This window comes from Lactuca serriola, chromosome 6 (genome assembly GCF_051521515.1).
Source record: "Lactuca serriola cultivar US96UC23 chromosome 6, Lser_US96UC23_V15, whole genome shotgun sequence".
Classification (NCBI taxonomy): domain Eukaryota; kingdom Viridiplantae; phylum Streptophyta; class Magnoliopsida; order Asterales; family Asteraceae; genus Lactuca; species Lactuca serriola.
Window position 1 is genome coordinate 1,033,155 of NC_136413.1, and position 25,595 is coordinate 1,058,749.

A 25,595-nucleotide genomic window follows, 5' to 3' on the forward strand; every position below is an offset into this window, starting at 1 on the left:
GTGTTCCTTTAAATAAAATATGTTTTTCTTTCTGAATTATTTGTCGAAAGCAATTCAAAGAGATGTTTATAAGGTGATGACAGATTCTTACCATAAAGAAGGGCAGGAGGCTACAACCTCAACTTGTATGATGTAATTAATTAACTATGCCTCTTTCTAAAATGTTTTCAAAGAGATGTTCGTATGGTAATTATTATATAGTACATGATAGTTTGATTTTGTTATATAATTTCCTTATACTACAACCTTTTCAAATTTATAGTTTTTTATATGGTAAAAATATTATCTTAAATATGGTATATATTTATTATATTTTTTCCTTATTCTACAAACTTTTCAAATTTACAGTTTTTTATATAGTAATTATTCTATTTTAAATGATACTATGATTTTATCTATTTGTCTACTTATATTTGAGATGGTATACTGATATTATTTAGGATATCATACCGTATATAAAACATCTTTTAAGTATGGACATGATATTACATTCCATAATCTTTATTTCATATCAGCATTAACCAAATATATATTTTCCTATATTTTGTAAATATATTAAACATCTTATATTGAGTTTATTTTCGATATCATACCATATTTATGAAAATATTGTATATTTATTATATAATTTCCTTATTCTTCAAACTTTTCAAATTTACAGTTTTTTATATGGTAAATATTATCTTAAATATGGTATGAATTTATTATTTTTATATTTATATTTGACATGATATACTGATATCATTTTGGATATCATACCATAATTAAAACATATCTTAAGTATGGAAGTGATATTACATTCTAAAATGTTTATGTGATATCAGCATTAACCAATTTTTTTTCCCTATAAATATACTGTCTACGATTTTTCATTACAAATCAAAATTCTCTCTAAACAATTATCCCCTTCCATTGCAGATAATAGTATTCCATGGCATCTAACAATGCAGATCAGGTCGTCTTTGATAAGGTTGCTGAAATCAACGCATCTAAAGAGTCTTGGAACATACGTGTTAAAGTCGTCATGCTTTGGAAGCCGACCTATGTAAACAATCCTAATATGGTCACAAGCCTGGACATGATTTTAATCGACCAGGAGGTACTGTTTTTACACCATTTGTTTTTTAAAATTATCAATTTCTTATGTTATCTCTATTCAAAAAAAGTTGAAATTCGAGAGATGTTATACTTTTTTACTTCTATTCATACAATTTTAATAAACAACTTTATTATTTTTAATAATAAAGTTTAGTCTATGTAATGAAATCTGTTATTGTTCCGTTTTTTAATACATTTTTTACACTTTTTTTATCTTTCATTGTCACCTACAGGGAAGTAGAATTCAAGCTACAATAAAAAAAAATCTTATTCCAGTATTTGAATCCCTATTCGATGAAGGAGCTGTCCGGGAGATCAGTAACTTCGCTATGGCTAGCAATGAAAGCGAATACATGTTTGTACCTCATAAACATAAAATCAATTTCTACAAAACCATGAAAGTTCATGTATCCAATGATTTTGTTGATACAGTAGATCCTTATTATTTTATCTCTTTCCCAGATTTGCTAGCCAGGAACTTTGACACTCGTGTTGCATTTGGTATGTTATGTTGTTAGTTTAACTTATTTCTATACTTCAATTTTTAATGTAATACACATTTGGGTTATTATTACTAATTTATTAAATTTTTTCACATAGATTTTCTAGGTGAAGTTGTGTCAAGTGATCCCATGCGAGTCATTGTTGAGTATGGAAGAGAGAAAAGGTTAATGAATCTGGTTGCTCAGGATTTAAGGTACACATTCGTATTATTATTACACATTCCCCCGTTTATATTTATCTTTCATTAATAACCACCATGCATATTTAGTGGTACGAGAATTGCAGTCGCTTTGTGGGGCAGTTTTGCAATGAAGTTGAATACTTACATTTCACAACATAATAATGACACTGCTCCTGTTATTATCCTGCTACGTTTGGCCAAACTCAAAATTTGGGGTGGTAAGTGTTTTTTACAACAAATTATCATTTCAACTTCAAAGTAATTACTGATAATATTAATTTTCTTTTTTCTTGCAGGTCAGCCTCAAGTTGGTAATTGTTTGTTTGGGTCTAGATTGCATATAAATGATGATATGCCTCAGATTTTGGAGTTCAAATCAAAGTATGTTATTTAACATTTTTAACACATTTATCTTACTAAATCATTACTTTTGTTGAATAACTTCACTATTTGTTTATGTAGAATTAATGCTTTGGATACAAATGTTGAGTCTTCTAGCCGTACATCCCAGCTCAACTCAGATACCGTTGTGGCTAATCCAGAGGATTACTACCTCCGTTTTCAGATAAAAAACATTGATGAAATTCCTGATTTTAATGAGGTTTACTTAACATTTTTATATAACAATTTCCGCATTCTATTATTGTTTTGATTTTATATCTACAATTTATATGAAATAATATTTTAATATGATTCCTTTTTTCTCCTATATATGAAACAGGAAGTTGGTTTAACCATTATCGCTACTATTATTGGTTTTGATATGGATGATGGTTGGTATTCATTTTATTACCGTGATTGTTCTAAAAAAGTTACTAAAAATGATGATGATGTTGATGCTGGCCCTTTTCACTGTGATGGTTGTGGATTTGTCTCGGATGTATTTGGAAAGTAAGTAATTATTATCTCGAAGACTATGCATGTATTTTACAATTTTCATATATTTCATTGTGTATGTCAAGCTAAATATAAGTACTATGTTATAATTTTTAGGATTAGGATAGTAGTTCGTGTGCAAGATGAAAGTGGCTCTTCTTCGTTTGTATTGTTTGAGCGTCATGTAAAAGATCTTATTCATCGTGGAAACCAATGGTTGATGGACAAAATAGCTAAGGTTTCATAAAATATCTCCGTTATTTAAATGATTGACATATATGATTTTTATTCTTTAACTTTTCCAAACATTTTATAATGTAAATTAGGATCAAGGCCGACAACAGATACCTGATGAGTTCAAAATTCTTCTAAATAAGAAGTTTGTCTTCAAAGTTCATATTTCCATGTTCAATCTGCAGAACAACTATCGTGCTTACACTGTGCATAAGTTAACCGATGATGAAAGGGTTCTTGCTGAGGTGACAAAAAGGTCATCAAATCATCAACATGATCATATAAATGATAATGGTACTCCTGTTAACAAGCCAAATAAGGTTGGTAACTGTCTCATATATTTCCAAAGTCAAACCCTGTGCCCTCTCTTCAATATATTTTTCTTTCATTTTTCATGAATTTATGCAAATATGGTATGTTTTGTTTTATATTTTTCTTTATCGATATTTATTATTTTCTGTTATCTACAGGAAAATACCAATTCTGTGCATGATGACAATCTTGATGTTGTTGACCTTGAAGCTGTAACACCATCATCGAGTACGGGGAAGCGCCCTATTGAGATTGATGCCAACAATGAGTCTTTGGAGTGGTCTTCTTCAAAAACTTCTGTTGTACGGGATACCTTGAAGATCCCAAAGTTGGAAAAGTTGGACTAATATCAAGCCACCCATCAAAATTTTACATATCATCTTCGATATGTTTATAGACATTTTCTTTTTAATCTTTTGTGTGTCACATTTTTAATTCTCTGTTTATTGATCTTTTGGTTGTTTTTAAAATTGTATTGAGTTTTTATTTGGTGTGTACACAATGATACAATTGGAGGTCATGACAATTTCAAGTTATTGAACTCTTTTGATTTAATGCGTATTTTCTTTCTTTTTTCTTTCATTCATCATTTGATTATATATATATATATATATATATATATATATATATATATATATATAGACACGAAAATTAAGAATTTCTTTATATATGCTAATGCACTTACTTTATATTCTAAATGGAATTTAAATTTTATTTGCATAAATATACATCGTTTACATATGGTAACAGAATAAAATCATAGTCTAAGTATTCAAAATACATGTCATCTATATTTTATTTATTCCTACCATAATTATATTCATGCTTTATTTTTTACCAAATTTAAATCCATTGATATTCAGTTACCTAATTTATATATATCAATATATATATATATATATATATATATATATATATATATATATTATATGATATTTCACCTACTTTTATTTGTTAAAGTCAAATTTAAACTTTATTTGCATAAATATTCATCGTTTTCATATGGTAACAGAATAAAATCATGGAATATGTAAACAAAATCAATTTTTCTATAATGCATTTATTCCCTCCATAATTATATGAAGACTTTATTTTTTACCTAAGTTAAACCCAACTAATATTTCATTACTTTATTTAACTATATGCAATATTTATTTTTTACCAAATTTAAATCTTTTGAAATATCCAGTTCCCTTATTTAAAGTGTTAGAAATCATCATCATCACTATATATATATATATATATATATATATATATATATATATATATATATATATATATATATATGTCTAAGAACCGAAAAATTATCAAACATATTGAAATGACTAGCATTTCAAATGCTTCAGGAAAGAAAAAACCTACAAGGTTTGTTACTAATGTGTCACCCAACAAGACTTCCCCAACAACACCACTGTCTGACATCACAAATGGTAAGATTCATATTTAAGCATTCTGTTTATATTTGAAGTGCTTGAGTGTTTATAATGTTCAATTTGTATAACTCATTTCTCTTTATATTTCATTTTAGTTTTTGATATACATACCATTGTTTCTTTAGTGAATGCATCATCTTCATCCAATGCTCTAAAACCATCATCACATTCAACATTACAAACAATATCCCACAAAGGTACATTTTCTTATATGTTATGCATCTTTTATATTACACTTTTGTTTTTATATTTGTTTATCTATTGTACTATTAATATTTTTTTAATATTTCTCCTCCGTTTATGATACGAATCTTCATTTCAGAAAATAATTTTTTCATACCACCTAATTGTCGAGTTGCTCGAAACCTTTCCGAATTATCTAAGGCTACCCCGTCTCATAACATCATACGACCGAATGTTCAATCCACATTTATTTCCCCAACAACGCCACTTTCACACCTAACAAATCAAAGTAAAGTATTCTTAATTTCTTTTATATTATATTTACATACACTTCTTAAATCATATAACGTCAATTTTAACTTCTCAATATATAAACTTTTAACATTTAATTTTTAATACATATATGTCTATAATATCTAATTTGTATAACGATCTTTTTTAATACATATAGGTCTATAATATCTAATTTCGGTAACTACATTTTTCCTTTATTATCTTATTTAATTTTATGTTTTATATATACTTTTCCTCTTTAGTTCATTCACCCTCTTTATCGAATGCTTTGAAAACACCATCATCTCAGACAATACAAAGAAATTCTCAGAAAGGTACATTTTCTTATATGTTATGTCTCTTTTGTATTGTATTTTTTTTATTTGTTTATGTGTATTAAATTAATATATTTTATTTATATATTTTGCTATATTATCATCCAAATTTTCATTTTTCAGAAAATAGTTTCTTCGTACCCCCTAATTGTCGAGTTGCTCAAAAGTTTACCGAATTACCTCCAAACTTTTCTAACAACCAAGATACAATTCAACACAACACAACTCATTCAACAACAACGAAACCGAAACGATTTAATACACAAGATATTCCATTATTTGAGTTGAATGAAGATTTCGTTGAACCTTCAGGTACCCATATTGTTCAACTTGATCGTTTATCTATTAATAATGATCAACTTCATCATTCAGTTGTCTTATTATATATTTTGTTCATACATACAGTTACACATTTTTCAGTTGGTACCAGCATTAACTATAAAGAAAAGAAAAAAAGAGGCAGACCGATTTCAACAAAAAAGAAGACACAAATATGTATTCCTTCTACTTCAAATGCTCAGAATGATGTAACCGGTAACAATCATTCTAAATATATCGGAATAAGCAAAGGTATTATATCCACACCACAAATTATTTGTCATGACAACTAAAATGTCGTTCCCCTATTACATTTAAAGCATACCACAGATATAATTTCGTAAATTTGTTTATTTATTTATAGATTATTTGGATTCTGGAGATGCTGTATATGTTTGCTCAGTATGTAAAGCTAAGGTGTGGCAGGGAGAAGCAATTCGAGGAAATAAGGATTTAAAGAAAACATGTTATTCCATTTGTTGTTACAATGGAAAAGTTGAACTACCCAGTCTGATTCACCCACCTCAGTTGTTGATTGATTTATATAGCGGTCTTTCGGAAAAAAAGTCAAAACTTTATACAGAATATACGTCGATACAATATGATGTTCGCATTCACATTTATGGCTGGAAAGATTGATCACACCGTTAACTCAGGAGGTGGTCCTTATGTTTATCGAATGCATGGCCAAAATTATCATATTGCAGGCAGCTTACTTCCCCAAGATGGTGAATCACCCAGATTTTGTCAATTGTACATATATGATACAGATCATGAGGTTCAAAACAGATTCAAATCATGCGAGTGTGTGAATACCCTATATTATATAACTCCATTATATGTATATATATATATATATATATATTACTACAAAAAATTTATATCCATTCTTTTTTTGATTATATTATTATAGGTCTAATAAGAAGAAAAAGACCACATCTAATGAGTCCATGGCAAATCCGTTTTCTCTTGAGTTCTGGACTATTCACGAGTTGATGGGCTTATTGGATTTCATTAATCCACTGGTTAAACAATTTAGAATGGCACGTGATCGCTTTGGTTCAAATCCAACAGAGCATATTAGGTTGAAATTGATTGGGTCAAGAGAAAATGATGGTAGGCAGTATAATCTTCCTACCACAAATGAGGTAGCTGCCCTCATTATAGGTGACATTGATGGGTATGATTCAAGGGATATCGTATTGGAAACGCAAAGTCGACAACTTCAACGTATTAATGAGTTGCATCCTCAGTATCTTGCACTTCAATATCCTTTATTATTCCCTTATGCCGAAGATGGATTTCGAGTCGATATACTACATCGTGGTGTTGAAGATCCAGAATCTGATGGACGAATAAGGTTGACCATGCGAGAGTTTTTTGCTTATCGTATACAACAAAGAACCGATGAAATATCATTGATATTACGTTCAAGAAAACTATTCCAACAGTTTTTGGTTGATTCGTATACAATGGTTGAAAATGAACGACTTAGTTATATTAGGTTTAACCAGCCAACCTTACGCGTGGCACCTTATCGCAACTTGGCCCAGGCAGCTGAAGATGGCATTGAAGATGCTTCTTTGATTGGAAACCGTATTATTATACCATCTTCTTTTACTGGCGGCAGCCGTTACATGCAACAAAACTACTTAGATGCGATGACTCTGGTTAAGTGGTTTGGTTATCCAGATCTTTTTTTAACCCTTACATGTAATCCTAAATGGCCAGAAGTCATTAGATTTGTTGAAGCCGAGAATCTTAAACCAGAAGACAGGCCGGATATTCTGACACGAATTTTCAAAATTAAACTTGATTCATTAATCAGTCAATTGAAGGATGAAAAAACTTTGGGTGAAGTCGCTGGAGGTATCAATCTTATATATTTTTTACTCATTAACATTATAACTTTTTGATAATTTTATCTTTTAACCCTGCTTGCTTTCTTTGCTCACACAGTTGTATATACGATTGAGTTTCAAAAGAGGGGCCTGCCACATTGTCATGTATGTCTGTTTTTGGAAAAAAATTCTAAAATTCCAAATCCTGAAGACATAGACCGTGTTATATGTGCTGAATTGCCAGACAAGGATAGTGAACCCGATTTGTATCAGATTGTTTGTGATAACATGATACACGGACCTTGTGGCAACGATCAACCATTTATGCCGTGTATGAAAAAAGGCAAATGTTCAAAAAGATTTCCAAGGGAATATACCGATCATACGTATATTGATGAAGATGGTTATCCTATTTACCGGAGACGTAACGATGGAAATAATGTCCTTAAAAAAGGTGTTTCTTTAGACAACAGGTATACACAAATCCTTTTGAATGATTTAATAAATTTTAATTCCTTAAAATTTTTTTCTTTTTATGAAATATATTATTATATGTTTAAATACATAAATATCAATAAACAACTTAAATTAAAATGGTACTAATATTTTATTTTTAAACGGATAATGTAATATATAAAAACATATTACTCATTATATATGTTTTCTTATGTTCTTCCTATGTTAACTTCAAATTATCATTTAATGTTGTTTATGAAAATTTTCTTGATTTTTCAGGAATGTTGTTCCATATAATAAGATCCTTATGAAACAATATCAAGCTCACATGAATGTAGAGTGGTGTAACCAAGTTGGATCGATAAAGTATCTTTTTAAGTATATTAACAAAGGACCGGATAGGATAACAGCATCTATTGTTGATCCAACAAAAAAGAAAAAACAACAAATAGAAAATAACGACGATGACGAAATTGGTGAGTTCTATAACTGTCGTTATATTTCCGCATGTGAGGCATGTTGGAGGCTTTTTGCGTATGATATTCATTATCGAACACCGCCTGTCGAAAGGTTGTCATTTCACCTCGAAAACAAACAACCTGTTGTATTTAAACCAAACCAACATCTTAATCAGGTTGTTTCTAAACCGACTGTCGCTGCTTCTCAATTTTTAGCCTGGATGGAATGTAACAAGCATGATGAAGATGCACGAAAGTTGTCATACGTTGAATTCCCAACTAAATATGTTTGGAATAAATCAGATAAGATATGGACAAAAAGAAAAACCAAGTCCAAGGCACTCGGTCGATTAAACCACGTTTCTCCCAAGGCTGGTGACATTTATTACCTACGGATTCTGCTGAACAAAATCAAGGGTCCTACAAGCTATGAACATATCAAGACAATTAACGGAATTGTACATGAGTCTTACAAAGATGCTTGCTATGCTCTTGGTCTATTAGATGATGATAGAGAGTACATTTCGTCAATAAACGAAACACATCATTGGGCCACAGCATCTTTCTGCCGGTCTCTCTTTGTTATGTTGATTACATCAGATAGTTTGTCAAGTCCTGCTCATGTTTTTGAAGAAACGTATCAATGTCTTTCTGATGATGTCATTCACGTTCGTGAACAAGAAATCGACGTCAGAGGTAAATAAACTAATTTATAGTTTTTTTTTATTCAAACTAATAAATTTCTTCTTGAAAAGAAAATCAATTAATTTCAACTTTAAATAAAACCGATAAAAACTATTTAACAATAGGTCATATTTAAAGGGTCAGGAATTGCATTTGTATTAATTGCCCTAAAATTTCGTTTTCCCTACATTTTAATTTGATTCCAAAACAACCCAATTATTGTTAATATACAAATGGTCCTTGGACGGAACTATATTGCTTAAAAATGACCTTTTTTAAAAAATTTGTCATAAAACATAATCAACAATTTTTTTTCCATTTATACAAAAAAATTGTTCGTTTTCCATCATTTATACATTATGCATGTAAAACTCACAAAAAACCAACTCGCGATTACATCATTTATAGTAGTTATAAATGTCTTAACATAAGCCATTTACATAGCTATAACCATATTTAATTTCGTTGTATATTGCATTTTCAGGCTTGAAGTTAAAAGAGGATGCAATTTTCAACCTTACCTTGTCATACATCGAGAAATCATTATTGAGTTGTGGATTAAGTTTGAAGAAAATACCAAATATGCCGTTTCCTGATCATAGATACATTCAAGAATCATGCAATATGTTAATTCAAGATGAGCTTAACTACGATCCTGGTGTTATTGAAGTTGAGCATCAAGATTTGTATTCCAAATTAAATGTCGAGCAAAAAAATGTTTATCACACCGTTATGAATGCGGTTAACAACAACCAAGGTGGTGTCTTTTTCCTTTATGGTTACGGAGGAACCGGAAAAACATTTGTTTGGAAAACCTTGTCTGCTGCTATTAGATCCAAAGGTGAAATTGTTATCAACGTTGCTTCAAGTGGAATTGCAGCACTATTGCTCCCTGGTGGTAGGACAGCGCATTCAAGATTTATTATCCCAATTAACTTGACCGAGAATTCATTTTGTTCTATCGCGCCAGACAGTGATCTTGCTGCACTACTTAACAAAGCAAGACTTATCATTTGGGATGAAGCTCCGATGATGCACCGTCATTGTTTTGAAGCATTTGATAGGACGCTTAGAGACATTATCCGTTCATCTGACAGGAATAAAGCGTTTGGCGGCAAGACCATTGTATTTGGAGGTGACTTTAGACAAATTCTTCCAGTAATACAAAGAGGTAATCGTTCGGATATTGTGCAGGCATCGTTACATTCATCAAGATTATGGAGTGAATGTACAGTGTTACGTTTAACGGTAAACATGAGGCTTCAGGTTGGTTGTCCAACTAATGATTTGGATGAGACAAAAGCATTTGCAGAATGGATTCTTAAAATTGGTGAATGTAATATTGGTGGTCCTAATGATGGTGAAGCTGAAGTTGAATTTCCAAAAGATGTTATCATTCGCTCTACAGGTGACCATATTCATTCAATTATATCGACCATTTATCCTTCTTTTGAAAACCATCTTGATGACCCATCATATTTTCAAGATAAGGCTATTTTGGTTCCTACTAATGAAGAAGTTGATGCTATCAATGACTACATGTTAGGATTGATGAAAGACGAAGGCAAAACTTATCTGAGTTCGGATTCTTTATGTGAGACAGAGTCAGCAGATTGTTTTGAGGAATCAGTTTACTCTCCGGATGTACTGAATGCTTTTAAGGCATCTGGAATTCCCAACCATAAACTCACATTAAAAACAGGTGTTCCGGTCATGTTGCTTCGTAATATTGACCAACCCAAAGGTCTATGCAATGGTACAAGGTTACAAATAGTTAGGCTTGGAAAACATGTCATTGAGGCACGTATTATAGCTGGTAGATTCTTCAATGAGACTACTTATATACCTCGCATGAAGTTAACTCCGTCTGATAAAAGAATCCCCTTCCGTTTTCAGCGGAGACAATTTCCCGTAGCTGTTTGTTTTGCCATGACCATTAACAAGAGTCAAGGGCAGTCATTATCAACTGTTGGATTGTATTTACGTAGACCTGTCTTTACTCATGGTCAGTTATATGTAGCTGTATCTCACGTGACAAGTAAAAAAGGCTTGAAAGTACTCATATGTGATGAGGAAGGTCGTCAAACCAATAAAACAAAAAATGTTGTGTACAAGGAGGTCCTTCAACGATTATAGATAATCATACATTTCTTTTTATTTATTTAGACATATCAATATAATCAATAAAACGACATGTCTTTCTGTTACTTTATCATACTTAAATTTATTATGTTCATTTTTTATGATATCATGTTAAATAATCGGGGTCCTTGATTGTGTTTTCTTTATATGTTTTACACCGTTAAATAAAATGTCTTAATCTCCAATCTTCTCTAATCTCTAAATATTATTAAAAGAGAACCTTAAATTCGATGATGTTATAAATCAAGGTCATTCATTACATTTCAATCCTTAATTTCTAACCCTTGAATTATTTGCTGACATCATCGTTTTGCTGGTCAGAAGTTCAATTAATGGATTTGATTTCATTATGTTAACTGTTTATTTGATTGTTAATGTTAACTTTTAACCTTAAATGTAAAATTAACTGTAAACAATGAATTTGATTTCATTATCTTAACTGTTTATTTGATTGTTAATGTAAACTTTAATTGATTTTTATATGTTAACCTTTAATATAAACTTGAATTGACTTTCATTCGGATTCAAAATTTAAACTTGAATTGATTTTGATTCAAAATGTGTTGATTAACTCTCCATCGTTTATTCATTTAAACTTATTCAAATCTTAAGCATAAATTAACCGTGAGATTTTTCCCATAAAAAAGTATTTGATTTTAATCTTTCTCCCTCTTCAATATCATAAATGAGTTTAGGGGTATATTGGTCCATACATTAATTATTCAGTGGCAGGATTAAAATATAAATTGGAAAAATCACCTCCCTACAAAATTAAATACTATTTGTTTTTATGTTTTAATGAAAAAAAGAAAATAGATATTAGACTCACTAAATTACAATGTAATTTGTTCCAAAGACTTGGAACAACCAAAAGTAACAAAATAATTTATTTTAGGATAAAACCTCCAATAGGTGGAAAATATGTCAATTTCACTATATAGGGGCAATTATGTCCAATAGGTGGAAAATATGTCAATTTTATTGTGCTGGTCAGATATGGAAAATACAACCGGAGGGGCAAATATGTCAAATTGACTATGTAAGTGTAGATACCAACTCCCAGAAAAAACCCATGAAATCTACAAAAAAAAAACCTCCACTTCAAATGAAAATCGAATCAAAGAGATACCAACTCCCAGAAATAAAAAACTTTTCTTATTTTTACATTGTTGACATAAATACCCTTCAATCTGATGGACTTTCCCGTAGATGTTCTTTTCCATACTACCATTAATCAATACAAAAAATTTTTAAAATAGCCTGCTAATTCATAACTTTCGAGCGTTATCTGAACCAACTTATACCATAAAGACGAAAATGCCCTTCAACCCCTTAAACTCAAACTCAAATAACTTAACTTACCACATAAACAGTTGTATTATTTTTCAAAAGTTCTTCAAAATGGAGCTGAATTTTCACACCTTCGGACCCGCTTCCTGGAAACCAAAATCAAATACATCGATAATAATTTGTTTTTTTATAAATAATCATGTGATTATTAAAATAAAATGTATTATACCTTCAAAACTGCAATTGTCATGTCATAGTTGTTGAAGAGAAACACAGTCTGCAGTTTTGGCTTTCTGAAGGTTTTTGCAAGCTTAATAAGCAAGTCATCTATAGCCATGTTCAGTCTTTCCATATTCACATCAAGCTATAAATCAATTTGCAAAGTGTTAAATATAATATATTAATAATAATAATAATAATCAGTTGTTTGACTGATGACCTGGCCATCACCATAGTCAACATTAATTTGAATAAGTGAAGCTGTAAATTCAGCATAATTATAGATAAAGGTCAAAAAAAAAACCATATGTTTTAATGAAAAAAAGAAAATAGATATTAGACTCACTAAATTACAATGTTATTTGTTCCAAAGACTTGGAACAACCAAAAGTAACAAAATAATTTATTTTAGGATAAAACCTCCAATAGGTGGAAAATATGTCAATTTCACTATATAGGGGCAATTATGTCCAATAGGTGGAAAATATGTCAATTTTACTGTGCTGGTCAGATATGGAAAATACAACCGGAGTGGCAAATATGTCAAATTGACTATGTAAGTGTAGATACCAACTCCCAGAAAAAACCCATGAAATCTACAAAAAAAAAAAAAAACCTCCACTTCAAATGAAAATCGAATCAAAGAGATACCAACTCCCAGAAATAAAAAACTTTTCTTATTTTTACATTCTTGACATAAATACCCTTCAATCTGATGGACTTTCCCATAGATGTTCTTTTCCATACTACCATTAATCAATACAATTTTTTTTTAAAATAGCCTGCTAATTCATAACTTTCGAGCGTTATCTGAACCAACTTATACCATAAAGACGAAAATGCCCTTCAACCCCTTAAACTCAAACTCAAATAACTTAACTTACCACATAAACAGCTGTATTATTTTTCAAAAGTTCTTCAAAATGGAGCTGAATTTTCACACCTTCGGACCCGCTTCCTGGAAACCAAAATCAAATACATCGATAATAATTTGTTTTTTATATTGAGCCAATTCACTTTCTTCAAAATAAAGCTCTCTCCAATCTTGTTTCAAATGGGGTATTGTGCCAATTCACTTTCTTATCCTGCATACCAAATTACCAACATCAGTAAGTGCTGAGTGCTAACCCAAACACAAGTACACAACAAATAAATCACAGACATTATTATAGATATATACCTCTCTATACTTGCTTTTGCTATTTGGTATGCCTTTATATGATGGAGTTGAGCTCCAATAGCTTCCAACACTACCAATTATAGGCATATCATCAGGGCTTCTACTTGGTGATTTCTTTGGTGTTGGTGTACAAGATGATGCTGAAAACTGTTTGAGCTCCTCTACTGTCAAAGCACCCAAAATCGGTCTATCTTCAATGCTCGAATTTTTTCCAGAGGAAATCGCTTCAATTCCGAAGTTATAGCTTCCGATTCACTTGTTATTTGGCGTGTTAACCAACCAATTCGAAAGGCTGGAATCGACTGCAGGTGGGGCGGAATTCAAAGAAGAATTCTCCTTTTGTCGGTGGAAGTTTAATGCCTTTGTTGGTGGAGGAGTTTCTTTCATTTTCAATGCTTTCCATTGGGAAAGATTCTCTACGGGGTTCAATACCGGAATCACGTAAGCACTTTTGTCACGTGCGTTACTGTTGGATCCGACTTTGTCCAATGAAGATGATTCCGCTCTTGATTCTGCTGATGGAACCGGAATCGACTCGCACCACACTTCTTGACAAATAATTTCGTCTTCTTCTTCATCGTCTTGATCTGAATCTTCAACTTCATCATCACTTTCAAGGCAGTTTCCATACCTGTAATTTGGTGGGTAGGATACAACATTGACAATGTCGGAACCGTCTTGAGAACCGGAATCGGAATGGGTTTCAGCTGACTTGGGAAATTAAAATGATGTAATAGAGATAAATAAATGAAAATAGTATGAATCGACATTTTTTCTTCATAGACATGAAGATACGATGCTGATATCAGGCACAAAATTAGGGACGATATTTTTTTTTTTTAATTTGGAAAGAAATCTCACAAAAACTATGAAAATAAGGAAACAATATATCACGAATCCGTTAAAAATATCTATGAAATTAGGGACAAAAACTCATCATTTTTATTGTTTACAACATACCTCAGTAATCCCTCTCGGTTGATATTCCCAAGTATCCGATTTCACCATCTTCTTAACCTTGCACCTGTTCTTGATGTTGAGTCTTTGAGTTCCTCACTGGCACCCGTTCATCCGTTCATACTACTATCCGAACCTCCGTCTTCTATTGTTGCCGTCATCTTCGCCAATTTCTTCTGTTATTCTCGACGTCTTCTTTTCTCTTCAAAATTAGATCTTCAAGATCAGGTACGTTTATTCTTTTCAATACTCTGTCTTCATCGTCTTCGATTTATACTGTCTGTATTATTGATTTTCAATCAGATTGTAACTTTTAAGTGATAAATAACAACGTTCCTAAAATATCTACGGTTCATAATGTATTAATATGAAAAACAACTTATTTTCGTTTTTAAGTTTAATTCATTAATATCATATTAAATATAAATATTTATATATGTAGTTTGTTTTTAAAATTTGAATCAATGTCTTTTGAATTCTATTTTTTTTTAAATTGACGTCTTTCAAAGTGTTATTAAACTTTGTAATTTTGCAATCTTAGATTCGGGTTATATATATATATATATATATATATATATATATATATATATATATATATATATATATATATATATAATTTCAAACAATATTTGTTATTTCTCCAGATAAATGGCTCAAACCACAATTGCTAATTGTAGCAACTCTTCGTCATCGAGAATCTACTCCGAAAATGAAGATTTCCTTCATAATTTTGATTTCAAAAGTATTGCTGATCTCAAACAAGTACATCAGGTATATATAAATCACTTTCATTTACAATATATAATTTTTTAGAAATTGTTTTTCTATTATTTATATCTTATTCCTTGATTATTATTATTTTAAACTAAAATTTAAACTTTCATTAACATTTTTTAGGAAAAAACTTTAATTGTTGTCGGTACGATTAAGCAACTATGTGTTGAAGGGGAATGGTACTGTTTTACTTGTATTAGATGTCAACAGAAAGTCGTGAGACAAATTTTAATCCATCAAGATCAGTCTCAAGATAAAGAAGTTTTTTATTGTAACACTTCAAGCTGCATAAACAAAGTCATTTCTGTTGTTCCCAGGTTTTGAAACTTATTTTATAAATATTATTATATTGTTCTGTTAAATTATATAAATTTATATTACTAAATATGTTTACATCAATGCTTTCAGTTTTAAAATCACCATTAAAGTTGAAGATATTACCGGTTCAGCGTCACTTACTTTATATGATTCTGACGTAAAGAAGCTTATAAGAAAAAACGCACAAGAGTTGGTTCATGAGTTCCATAAGGTTATACATATTAACTTCATTTACTTAAAACAAAATTATTATTTTGTATATGTATTTTTATAAACATTCTTTTTTTTTAGGTTGGTAATAATGAAATTTATCCATCTGCACTAAATATACTACTGGAAAAAAAGATGGCGTTCAAAATTCAAATTACATATGACAATTTGAATAACAAAACAGAAGGTTATGCTATCTCAAGGATCACGTCTAACAATACAATCATTGATGTATTGGAAAAAAAATGAAAATGGATCGGGTAAAATTCTTTACCCTCAATGCTACAAACAGTATACTTATTATCAATTAAAATCATATGTCATCAAATAACAAATTTTAAGTTTTTCTAATATTATTATATTATAATTTCTTTCTTTTGCAGTTATCGTTATTGACCTCTGAACTAATTATTGAAATTCTTTCACGAACATCATTACAAACATTTGCTACCGTACGTTGTACAAATACATATTATGGAAATCTAACATACAACAACTATGTTCGTCATAACTACAACCGTAGAAATAATGTGGTTTGTGGAATTATCGTTCAACAAAAAAAACCATGGAGAAATATAGAGCGTCAGTTTCTTCCGTCTTTTGGTAGCAACAATCATGACATTGATTGGCTACCACATACTTGTACTATTTTAGCATCATCATTGTGTGGACTCCTTCTTTATGAATGCTATGATCCAGATGAATACGTTTCGAAGATTTTATTTGTTATCAAACCAACGACTTCAGATGCCAAATGGATACCGTTTCCGACCTCTGAATACACTGCAACAAACTTTGCTTTGGTAGTTATCAGTTCGAACCCGTTACATTTCAAGGTCATTCGATTGTCATACACAAAGCCATCGTAAGAGTTTATATGTAGTACATTTTATGTTATTAATTTACTTTATGATTTACTTATATGCTATTTTATTTGTAGTGATATGCTTACGGAAAAAGTGGACTATGATTACTACAACATAGAATTGTTTTCATCTACTACGTGGCAATGGAGGGAGTTTCAAAATATCCAGTTACCATCATCTGTTTATCCTGTCTCTGATGAGGCTGTTACAAGTGGCGGTGCCTTATACTTCTTATTATCTAATGATAGCATACTGCGATTTGATATTTATTCAGAAGAACATATACTCATATTTTCACCTTCTACTATTAATGAATTAAAACCGTATGCATCGAGACTAATCAACTTTCAGGGAAAATTAGGATATCTCTCTATAAGTGGAGATACTTCGTGGGCTATTTGGATTTTCATTCACAATCGGTGGGTTAAAGTAGATGATAGTACTTACAATGAAAGTGCACATGAATGGTGGAATTATAGAAACAATACCCTATATTTCTTTAGAGGAAATACAATTGAGTATGAGCTTCCGGCACATCATTCTCAACAAGTTTTTTCAATCCGTTCTGATTTTGATACAGTGACTATGCCAGGGCGATATTACTGATTATATATATTTTAATTTGCATTCGAACATAGTTGTTTTTATTGTAATGAACTATTTTAAGATTTTATATTATTCTATGATTTATTACTTTTTATTTATTTATTGTTTTAATTGTTATGAAATTAAAATATCTATTATAATGTATGTTAATGAATTTAAAATAGCTATGGTAAACTACTTTTAATTGTCATGCTTCCTATGATGTAATATAAGTTTACAATTCAATGTTTTTAAATATGTTCCCGCGTTTAACGCGGGTTTTAATCTAGTTTCATCTATATTTCAGAATACCATCAACCTCAAATAAATAAATAAATGATATTGTTAGAGGAGAAGCCATTGAGTAACATTTAATATGGATTATAGCTATGTTTGTAAATGTTGTTTTTTATATATCTAAGCCATGTTATACCACACATATCACATTTTTACAATGTCACTCCATTTTTTGCCTCATCCCACATAACTGGTTTGTGTTATATCACACCTTATCACGTTTTTGTTTTTTAATTGAATAAAATGAAATTAATTAAAAATAATAAAAGAAAATTCTTCATTAATTAAACAAAATACATACTAAATTAAAAAAAAAAACAGAATCGAAACATACTTGAATAATATGTGACGTCTAATCATCGTCGCTCGGAACGTCCTTAAAATCGTTGTCCGAATCTCCCTCAAACAATTTTGATTTGGTGTCTGTATCGTAAAACAAGTCGTCTTCAACAAAATCGTCAACAACGAGATTCAATCGATCGTCGAAGACGTGTTCCACCAAATCAATGTGAAGGTCGTGGTGCCCAAGTCGGTCGTATACTTCCACTCTATTCAACATGTACATCTCCGAACCAATACCAACTCCTTTGACATTTGGTAAATTCTCATTCTCATTGTAGCGGCATATCCCAACCACGCTTAAATGACGTCCCATTTGCTACAAATGGCACATCATACAATTTCCTAAGGTAGATATCGTTGAATATCGACAATTGGTCTAGAACATTGACGTCGTTGTTGGCACCCGATTGACCATAAAATACATGCCAAATCCAAAGGTCATACGATGCCACTACTTCTAAAATTACTTTAGGGTGCTTTTGATCACCTCATATAATTTAACTGACCGTGCCACACATTAGGGCACATTGGCCACCCCCAATGCATACAATCAATACTACCAAGCATTCCAGGGAACCCATGCTTGTTTTCATATGTTGTATATAGTTGATGGATGTCGTTAATTGGAGCCTTGCGTAAATAGCGACTGTGATATATGATAATTACAACTTTAGCAAACTTGTATAGAGAATCATGCGTCGTGCACTCTGACATCCTTAAATACTCATTCCATGAGTCTGGTCCCATTTCGGATGCTAGTTTACGAATTGCAGCTGTATGCTTTTTGGATTGTGAAGAAACATTTTTTTTACCTCTTCCATCAATCCGTTGGCGAAAATATGAAAAACGATTTTGAATAGCATCAACAATGCGTAAAAATAATACCTTACACATCTAGAATCGACGCTTAACTTTTTCTGCTAACACTGCATCATAAAAAATGTAGTCGTTCGCCTTCTGGTTGTGCCCGACTTCACAATCTCTCTGTAAAGGAGGATTTCTAGTTTTTCGACGCAAATTTTCGCCTTCATTTTGTTGCAAATAAGCAACTGTTATGCGCATGACGTCCCTCATAAACATTGCATCACGCAACGCCAACATATCTGACGATGTCGATACTAAAAAGACATTTTGAAATAATTTTTTTTTAAAATTTAGAGAGTTTTGTTTAGTTTTGTGATTTTAAAATGATAAGTAAAGTTGAATTTATTGGAAAATGTAAAAATTAAAAAACAAAAATAAAAAAAATAACCAACGACTAGTTTTTAAGCAGTCAAAAGAGAAGCATACAACTTACCACAATATGCGGTAAGATGCACATCTATGTTGCATTCAAACGAGTTAAATTTAGTAATCAAATCCCTATACTAATAAAAGAGTAGTTCTTTTGTCATGTGTCACTATATTAGACATCTTAATTAATGTGTTGCCACTTGTCAATTTATTAGTTTTCCATTTTAAATTTATTATACCTCCTCATTAATATGATGCTATTTGTCAATGTATTTATTCTCTATTTTAAATTTTAAATTTTTTATTATTGTTTTCATTAATTCACAAATAAAAAATATTTAATATATTAAAAAATTAATTTTACATATTTATTTGAATCAACGATTATAATTTCACATAACTAATAAAAAATCTCTTAAATTAATAATTTATATAAAATAATCGATTAATAATTTTGAATTTTTACTATAAAAGTTTAATTAATTTTATAACCGTGGTTCCCACGGGTTATAAACTAGTAATTAATATTAGTATTGGCATATAAATCGAATGGTAATTAGACTCATTCAGGGGCGGAGGCAGGAATTTAAGATAAGGGGGGCTTCGACAATCAAAAGTTATTAAATAATTAGGAGAGACTATGAACAAAATTTGATGAATTGATAGGCTATAAATCAGTAATTAAAATAAATATAAATGTGATGGAGATGGTGTGATTACGTAGGGCTCAATTTTGATTATCTATTATATGCTATTGCACTCATTGTTTTTTCACTATAACAATTGTTTTTTAATAAATAGTAATCTATATATTAAGTGCAAGTGGATGTGAACCTAAGTATATGATATGAACTATAAGTTGTTGCAAAGGTAAAGGATGTAAAATGTAATATTCAGCAAAATAGATGATTTGCTCATGGTTAAAGCAAATGAACATTAAAAAGTCACACAAACACCCTACGCAAATTAATATATATATATATATATATATATATATATATATATATATATATATATATATATATATATATATATATATATATATATATATATATATATATATATATATATGGTTAGAAGGGGATGACAATTAGTAACAAACGATGAGCTAGATATTTCATTCATAGCCATTTTATCTCCAATATAATTGATTTTATTAAAAAATTGGCAGGGGCAGGACATCCGACAGTCCCCCCACTGCCTCCGCCACTGGACTCATTTCATCATTTGTATATCTCGCTTCGGTTCATATTATTTTATATTTTATTCATTAAAAAAATTATATATTTTGAAAACTAAGATTAAAATTAATTTGTATATTTATTATCTTTATAAAATTTTATTAGAGGATGTTTTCTTAAGTTATAGAGTTTTATTATTAATGAGCTTTATTGTCATCACTGCCACTGAAACTTAGTTTTGATGTCTGAAGATTATATCTTTTAAAAGGACTTTCATGTAACATCTGGACTCCTAGTATATTATTTCGTGTGTTCAATGTTGAGTTTTATTGAGTGACTCGACGAGTTGTGAGTCCAACTCGTCAAGTAGATTCATGTTGATGGCGTGGGATTAATGAATGGACTCGATGAGTCAGAGAGCCGACTCAACGAGTTGGTGCTGTGTTATGAAACCCTGAATTCCCGGGATTGGGGCCTATTTAAGGGAACTTCTCCTAGTTGTCACGTTGGGAGGATTCTGAGATTCTTGTCTGATTTACAAGGTATTTGAAGTTGCTTGGTTCCATCGGGAAGATCATTAAAGTGATTATATGGTATGTTCAAAGAGTCAAGTGTAAGATATCTGGTGAAACAGTCTGTGGAGTAGATTGTTGGTATGCCAATTGGTGATGGTTCGAACCCCGAGTGGGGGAGAACTGAGTATTCTGTTGAGAGGATCAACGATCCGTTCAAAGTGTAGTTAGAGAACTAGTTATGGAGATTCACGGTGCGGAAACATGAGACCTGGGTTATTGGTGGATGAGGCGAGGTTCAAGGCGGGATGATGTATGGGTATGTGCTTAAGGAAGGATGAGTGAATCCATGGCAGGTGGTCGTTGGTCAAAGAATTCATTATGGCTAGGGATTTTTTTTCGGGTTTACAATTGTAGAGTTCGAGGCGGTTGGGTTGCCGAGTTCAGGATGCAATAGCTGAGATTTGCGGGTATAGGTATAGATTGTGATATATACTCCAGGAGGGGCAGTAGTTGATTTGTCAACCAATTTCAGAGTCGGTGTGAGTAGTTCGTACGGGCGGTGATCAGTAGAGGGTGGAGCTTCAGATTTTGTCAACGTGTTTTCGGTCATTGACGATTCCTCTGTGTTTCAATTTGTGAGATGGGAATATTCTGAAGTTACAAGTTGTGCAAGAAGAAGATTGGTTGTGAGATTATGAGAGGGTTCATTGTGGTATCTGAGTATGATGTCGTGATTATGAGATCAGTGGTTGAGGCAAGACATCGTGAGGTTCTGAGATAGTGTACCAAGGTATCCGAGTATGATGTCCTAAATTTCGGATTATTTTGAGTCTTGAGTTTGAGATGGCAAGTGATGTATCAAGTATCTATGGTCCAAGTGGGAGTCCTTCGGCTAATTGACATCAAGCGAGAATATAAAAAAAATGTGAATTGCAGCAAGAAAAGGAGTTTTTTTTGTAGCGATTGTCGTCGGGAGTAGTGATGCTTACTTTGGATGGGTGTGTACCTATCTATGTTGGGCCACGGAGCATGAGTTAGTTAATGCATTGTAGCATCCATGAGTTAGTGCGAGAGAGTATGGTGATACTACGGGAAGCCGTAGTATTCACCAGTCAGCGAGAGGGTGTCGTGATACTATGGGGAGCTGTAGTATCACCAAACAACGAGCGAGCGTTGTGAAACTGCAGGGAGCCATAGTTTTCACTGGTCTGAGGGATAGTGTTTTGAAACTGCGGGGAGCCGTAGCTTTCATTGGTCAGAGCAAGAGTGTTGTGAAACTACGGGGAGCCGTAGTTTTCACTGGTAAGCAGAAGAGTATTGTGGAACTGCGGAGGAACCGTAGCTTTCACTAGCCAGCGAACAAGAGATAAGCAATTTGAATCTACGGGGAGCTGTAGTATTCACTAGTTAGAGTATGACACAGAGGAGTTCCTAGGCTTGGGTAGCCTTACAACTTGAGTCTTCTGGAACCTGGTTGTCGGACCAGGGGCGAGACTGGGGTCTCTGTGTCGGTCGAGGATTGTTGTATCCTGGGTTGAGGAGGGATTATCATAATCGGAAGGAATTGGAGAGATGGTGTGTGCATAAATTCGCGAATCGTGAGTACGGGTTGAGTATCAGATTTGAAATGAGTGGTTCCAATTCTGCTGTGAATTCAGACTCTCGAGTTGAATTTAAGACAGTTCGTTTATTGAGTAGGCGAGATGAGGTTCCAGATTCACAGATGGGTTCCATTTTGAGGGGTATTGTGTGTCATCTGGTGTCTTAGACCTAAGTAGGTCAGTTCGTTTGTATGGGAAGGACTGGGAGACGTATGAAGCTAATAAGTAGTAGATGACAGAGGTCGAGGGTGAAACGATTTCATTTGGGGTTGTAGTATTTGATTGGGGTAAAGCAAACTTCGTGACTTATGTGTCACACTGGTCCGAGATAGTTAGTGTGAGAAGGAAGTCAGTGAGACGTTTTGGGGCATGGAATGGGTGACCTTTGGAGGTTCAACTGTTGGGTCGGAAGTTGACCGGGTGCTCAGTGTTGAAAGGGATGTTTGAGGAGGGAGTTGGGGCTTATGATGTTTAGATGTCAGAGGATACTTCTGAGCAATCATGATGATTTTCTGTATCTGAGGACAGGTTGTTGATATTTCATTGTTCAGATGTGTTTTGATTGTAGTACATTGGGTGGGTCCATGGCGTGATATGACCCTTTCGTTCCTTGGAGTATGATCTGGATCGTTTAGTATGTCTGGTATGAGTGATCGGTAGCCAATGTTTGGGCTTCGATTTTTTCTATCAGTCGCAACGAGAGAAATTAGAGGGGCAGTGACTTATCGGGGTATGTTATTCGAGGAGCTAATAACATGGTGATATCTTGAGAGGGCGACCTGGCAGTGAGACAGGCCACAAGAGTTTCCAAATTCTGGAGAGTCAGAACGAGTATCGTAGCGGCAAAGGGGTCTGTCCTTTTCCGAGTTTGGGAGTTTCTGTTTGGAATCAGGTATCCATGGAGGAGGATAGTTGCGTGGTATGAGATCCTTTCGGTGATGCTTTTCAGGTTATTGGGTTCGATCTATGTGTTGTTAAGGAGCGATTTCGAGGTGAAATCTAATTCAAGTTGGGGAGAATTGTAACATCCAGACTCCTAGGTATATTATTTTGTGTGTTCAATGTTGATGTTTATTGAGTGACTCGACGAGTTGTGATTCCAACTCGTCGAGTAAAGTCAATTTGACCGCGTGGGATTAATGAATGGACTCGACGAGTCAGAGATCCAACTCGCCGAGTTGGTGTTGTGTTGTGAAACCCTAAATTCCCGGGGTTAGGGCCTATTTAAGGGAACTTATGCCCCCATTTCTGCGTCACCAGCTGCCTAGCCTTCCTGTGTAAAACCCTAAACATGTGTAGTGAGCTATGAGAGTCTTGGAAGCGAAACTTGGAGTAACCTAGTGCATCTCTTGAGGAGAAGAGGAGATTATTCAACAAGGAAGCAAGAGAATCGGCTGGATCTAGTGTATCTTCTTGCAAGGGCTTCATTGGAAGGTAAAATCTTGCACCTTTCTCATTTATTTGCCTAAATCTCATGATTATGGAATATTAGGCTTTCTTCCACCTTTTGATGGGACTTCGAGCATATAGAGTTATCATGGGGTTTATGTTGGATTAGAAGTCTAAGCCCATAACTATTATTGGTATGTACTCTACCCGAGAGTAGCATGGTCCATTTGGGTAGCATAACACCAGGACAATTTGTTAGGATGGACTCTTGAGAGAAGGTTATATATGATTTGTTAATATATTATAAGTTATAATATATTAATATGAAATCATATGTTTTAATTAGTATTGATCAAGAATTAATTTGGAATTAATTTAGTGATCAAAAGAGACTAATTAAATCTATGGGGACGAATATGGTATTTAGTTATATTTATATGTGTTGGGCTTATGATCCATTTTGGACCAAGTTTATGTATGGATACTTAAATAGTTGGGCCACATGAACCAAGGATCATAAAACCCATGGATATGGATTTGGGTTATATCCATGACCCTTGAAATCCAACATATAAATATGTTACTTCATGACCAAAACGTGGGCTTCTTTTTCTTAGAGAAATATGGAGGTGTTTTGGTGCATGGAATTCTCTCTCAAGAGTCACCTTTGTCCTAGGTGAGTTATAGGATTCTACTTAAGGTGCAACACTTGCGACATTAAGTTCTTAAAGGCCAAAGTCTTTCTCGCAACACCAAATACATCAAGACTTCAAGCCACATAAAAGGTATGTTACTCTAACTAGTATCTTGTATTGTTTATGTCAATTACATGCTAGTTATAGGTTTATGCCTTGGAAACACCTTTGCATGTATAATTAGTGAAAACATAGATCCAATGTATTTAGGGTTGTATGTGCACCATAGGACGTTGTAGTATACAAAACCCATCAGTGGTATCAGAGCCTAGGCTTAGTTTTCAATTATACTTGATGCAATAGCTTGAAAATCGAAAATTCTGGCTTTATGGACTATGGATTCGTCAAGTCCACTGGGGGACTCGCCGAGTCCAAGAGAAAAATCAACCAACTCGCCGTGTTGGTTCCTGCACTTGACGAGTTGGTGCTCAAGAGGGCAAATTTTCAGCTTTTAAGGTTGGAATTTGACTAGGATCATTACCCTAAACTGTTTTTGAACTTATAAACCTGTTTTTGATGTAGTAATGATCATGCTAATCCAATTTCTAAGATAATTTTCATAATTTCAAGATTTGTATTAGTTAATATGTTCATGCTAATTTCTTGATGATTGAT

The 25,595-nt window shown here is 32.4% G+C and overlaps 2 protein-coding genes and 1 pseudogene across 3 annotated transcripts; 2 read left to right on the forward strand and 1 right to left on the reverse strand.

The window, feature by feature from the left end:
• The first annotated feature begins 931 nt into the window (after positions 1–931).
• LOC145058030 (replication protein A 70 kDa DNA-binding subunit C-like) lies at positions 932–3,552 on the forward strand. The gene is made up of 10 exons (XM_079005950.1): positions 932–1,099; positions 1,332–1,599; positions 1,699–1,795; positions 1,871–2,001; positions 2,080–2,164; positions 2,246–2,384; positions 2,505–2,674; positions 2,777–2,897; positions 2,986–3,213; positions 3,364–3,552. Exons 1-10 carry the CDS (start codon positions 932–934, stop codon positions 3,550–3,552), a joined length of 1,596 nt encoding a protein of 531 aa, XP_078862076.1.
• A 974-nt stretch (positions 3,553–4,526) lies between these two features.
• On the forward strand, positions 4,527–11,322 carry LOC145058031 (uncharacterized). Its single transcript, XM_079005951.1, has 11 exons — positions 4,527–4,635; positions 4,734–4,835; positions 5,358–5,429; positions 5,553–5,741; positions 5,835–5,999; positions 6,112–6,353; positions 6,455–6,525; positions 6,661–7,616; positions 7,707–8,061; positions 8,324–9,198; positions 9,671–11,322. The coding sequence occupies exons 1-11, from the start codon at positions 4,527–4,529 to the stop codon at positions 11,320–11,322; spliced, it is 4,788 nt and encodes a 1,595-aa protein (XP_078862077.1).
• Positions 11,323–13,768: 2,446 nt separating this feature from the next.
• LOC145058032 (uncharacterized) lies at positions 13,769–15,025 on the reverse strand (annotated as a pseudogene). Its single transcript, XR_013686219.1, has 3 exons — positions 14,978–15,025; positions 14,018–14,728; positions 13,769–13,922 (listed from the first exon to the last, which is right to left on the reverse strand). The product of XR_013686219.1 is annotated as an uncharacterized LOC145058032 (transcript).
• Positions 15,026–25,595: the final 10,570 nt, after the last annotated feature.

What these genes read in the sequence shown, in the direction of transcription:
- LOC145058031 (XM_079005951.1), top strand. Translation starts at nt 4,527, where the DNA reads ATGACTAGCATTTCAAATGCTTCAGGAAAGAAAAAACCTACAAGGTTT. An exon ending in TATATGATACAGATCATGAG is followed by an intron (nt 6,526 to 6,660) that starts GTTCAAAACAGA and finishes ATATTATTATAG; the next exon opens with GTCTAATAAGAAGAAAAAGA. An exon ending in TTTGGGTGAAGTCGCTGGAG is followed by an intron (nt 7,617 to 7,706) that starts GTATCAATCTTA and finishes TTGCTCACACAG; the next exon opens with TTGTATATACGATTGAGTTT.
- LOC145058030 (XM_079005950.1), top strand. Translation starts at nt 932, where the DNA reads ATGGCATCTAACAATGCAGATCAGGTCGTCTTTGATAAGGTTGCTGAA. An exon ending in TGATTTTAATCGACCAGGAG is followed by an intron (nt 1,100 to 1,331) that starts GTACTGTTTTTA and finishes TGTCACCTACAG; the next exon opens with GGAAGTAGAATTCAAGCTAC. An exon ending in CAAACTCAAAATTTGGGGTG is followed by an intron (nt 2,002 to 2,079) that starts GTAAGTGTTTTT and finishes TTTTTCTTGCAG; the next exon opens with GTCAGCCTCAAGTTGGTAAT.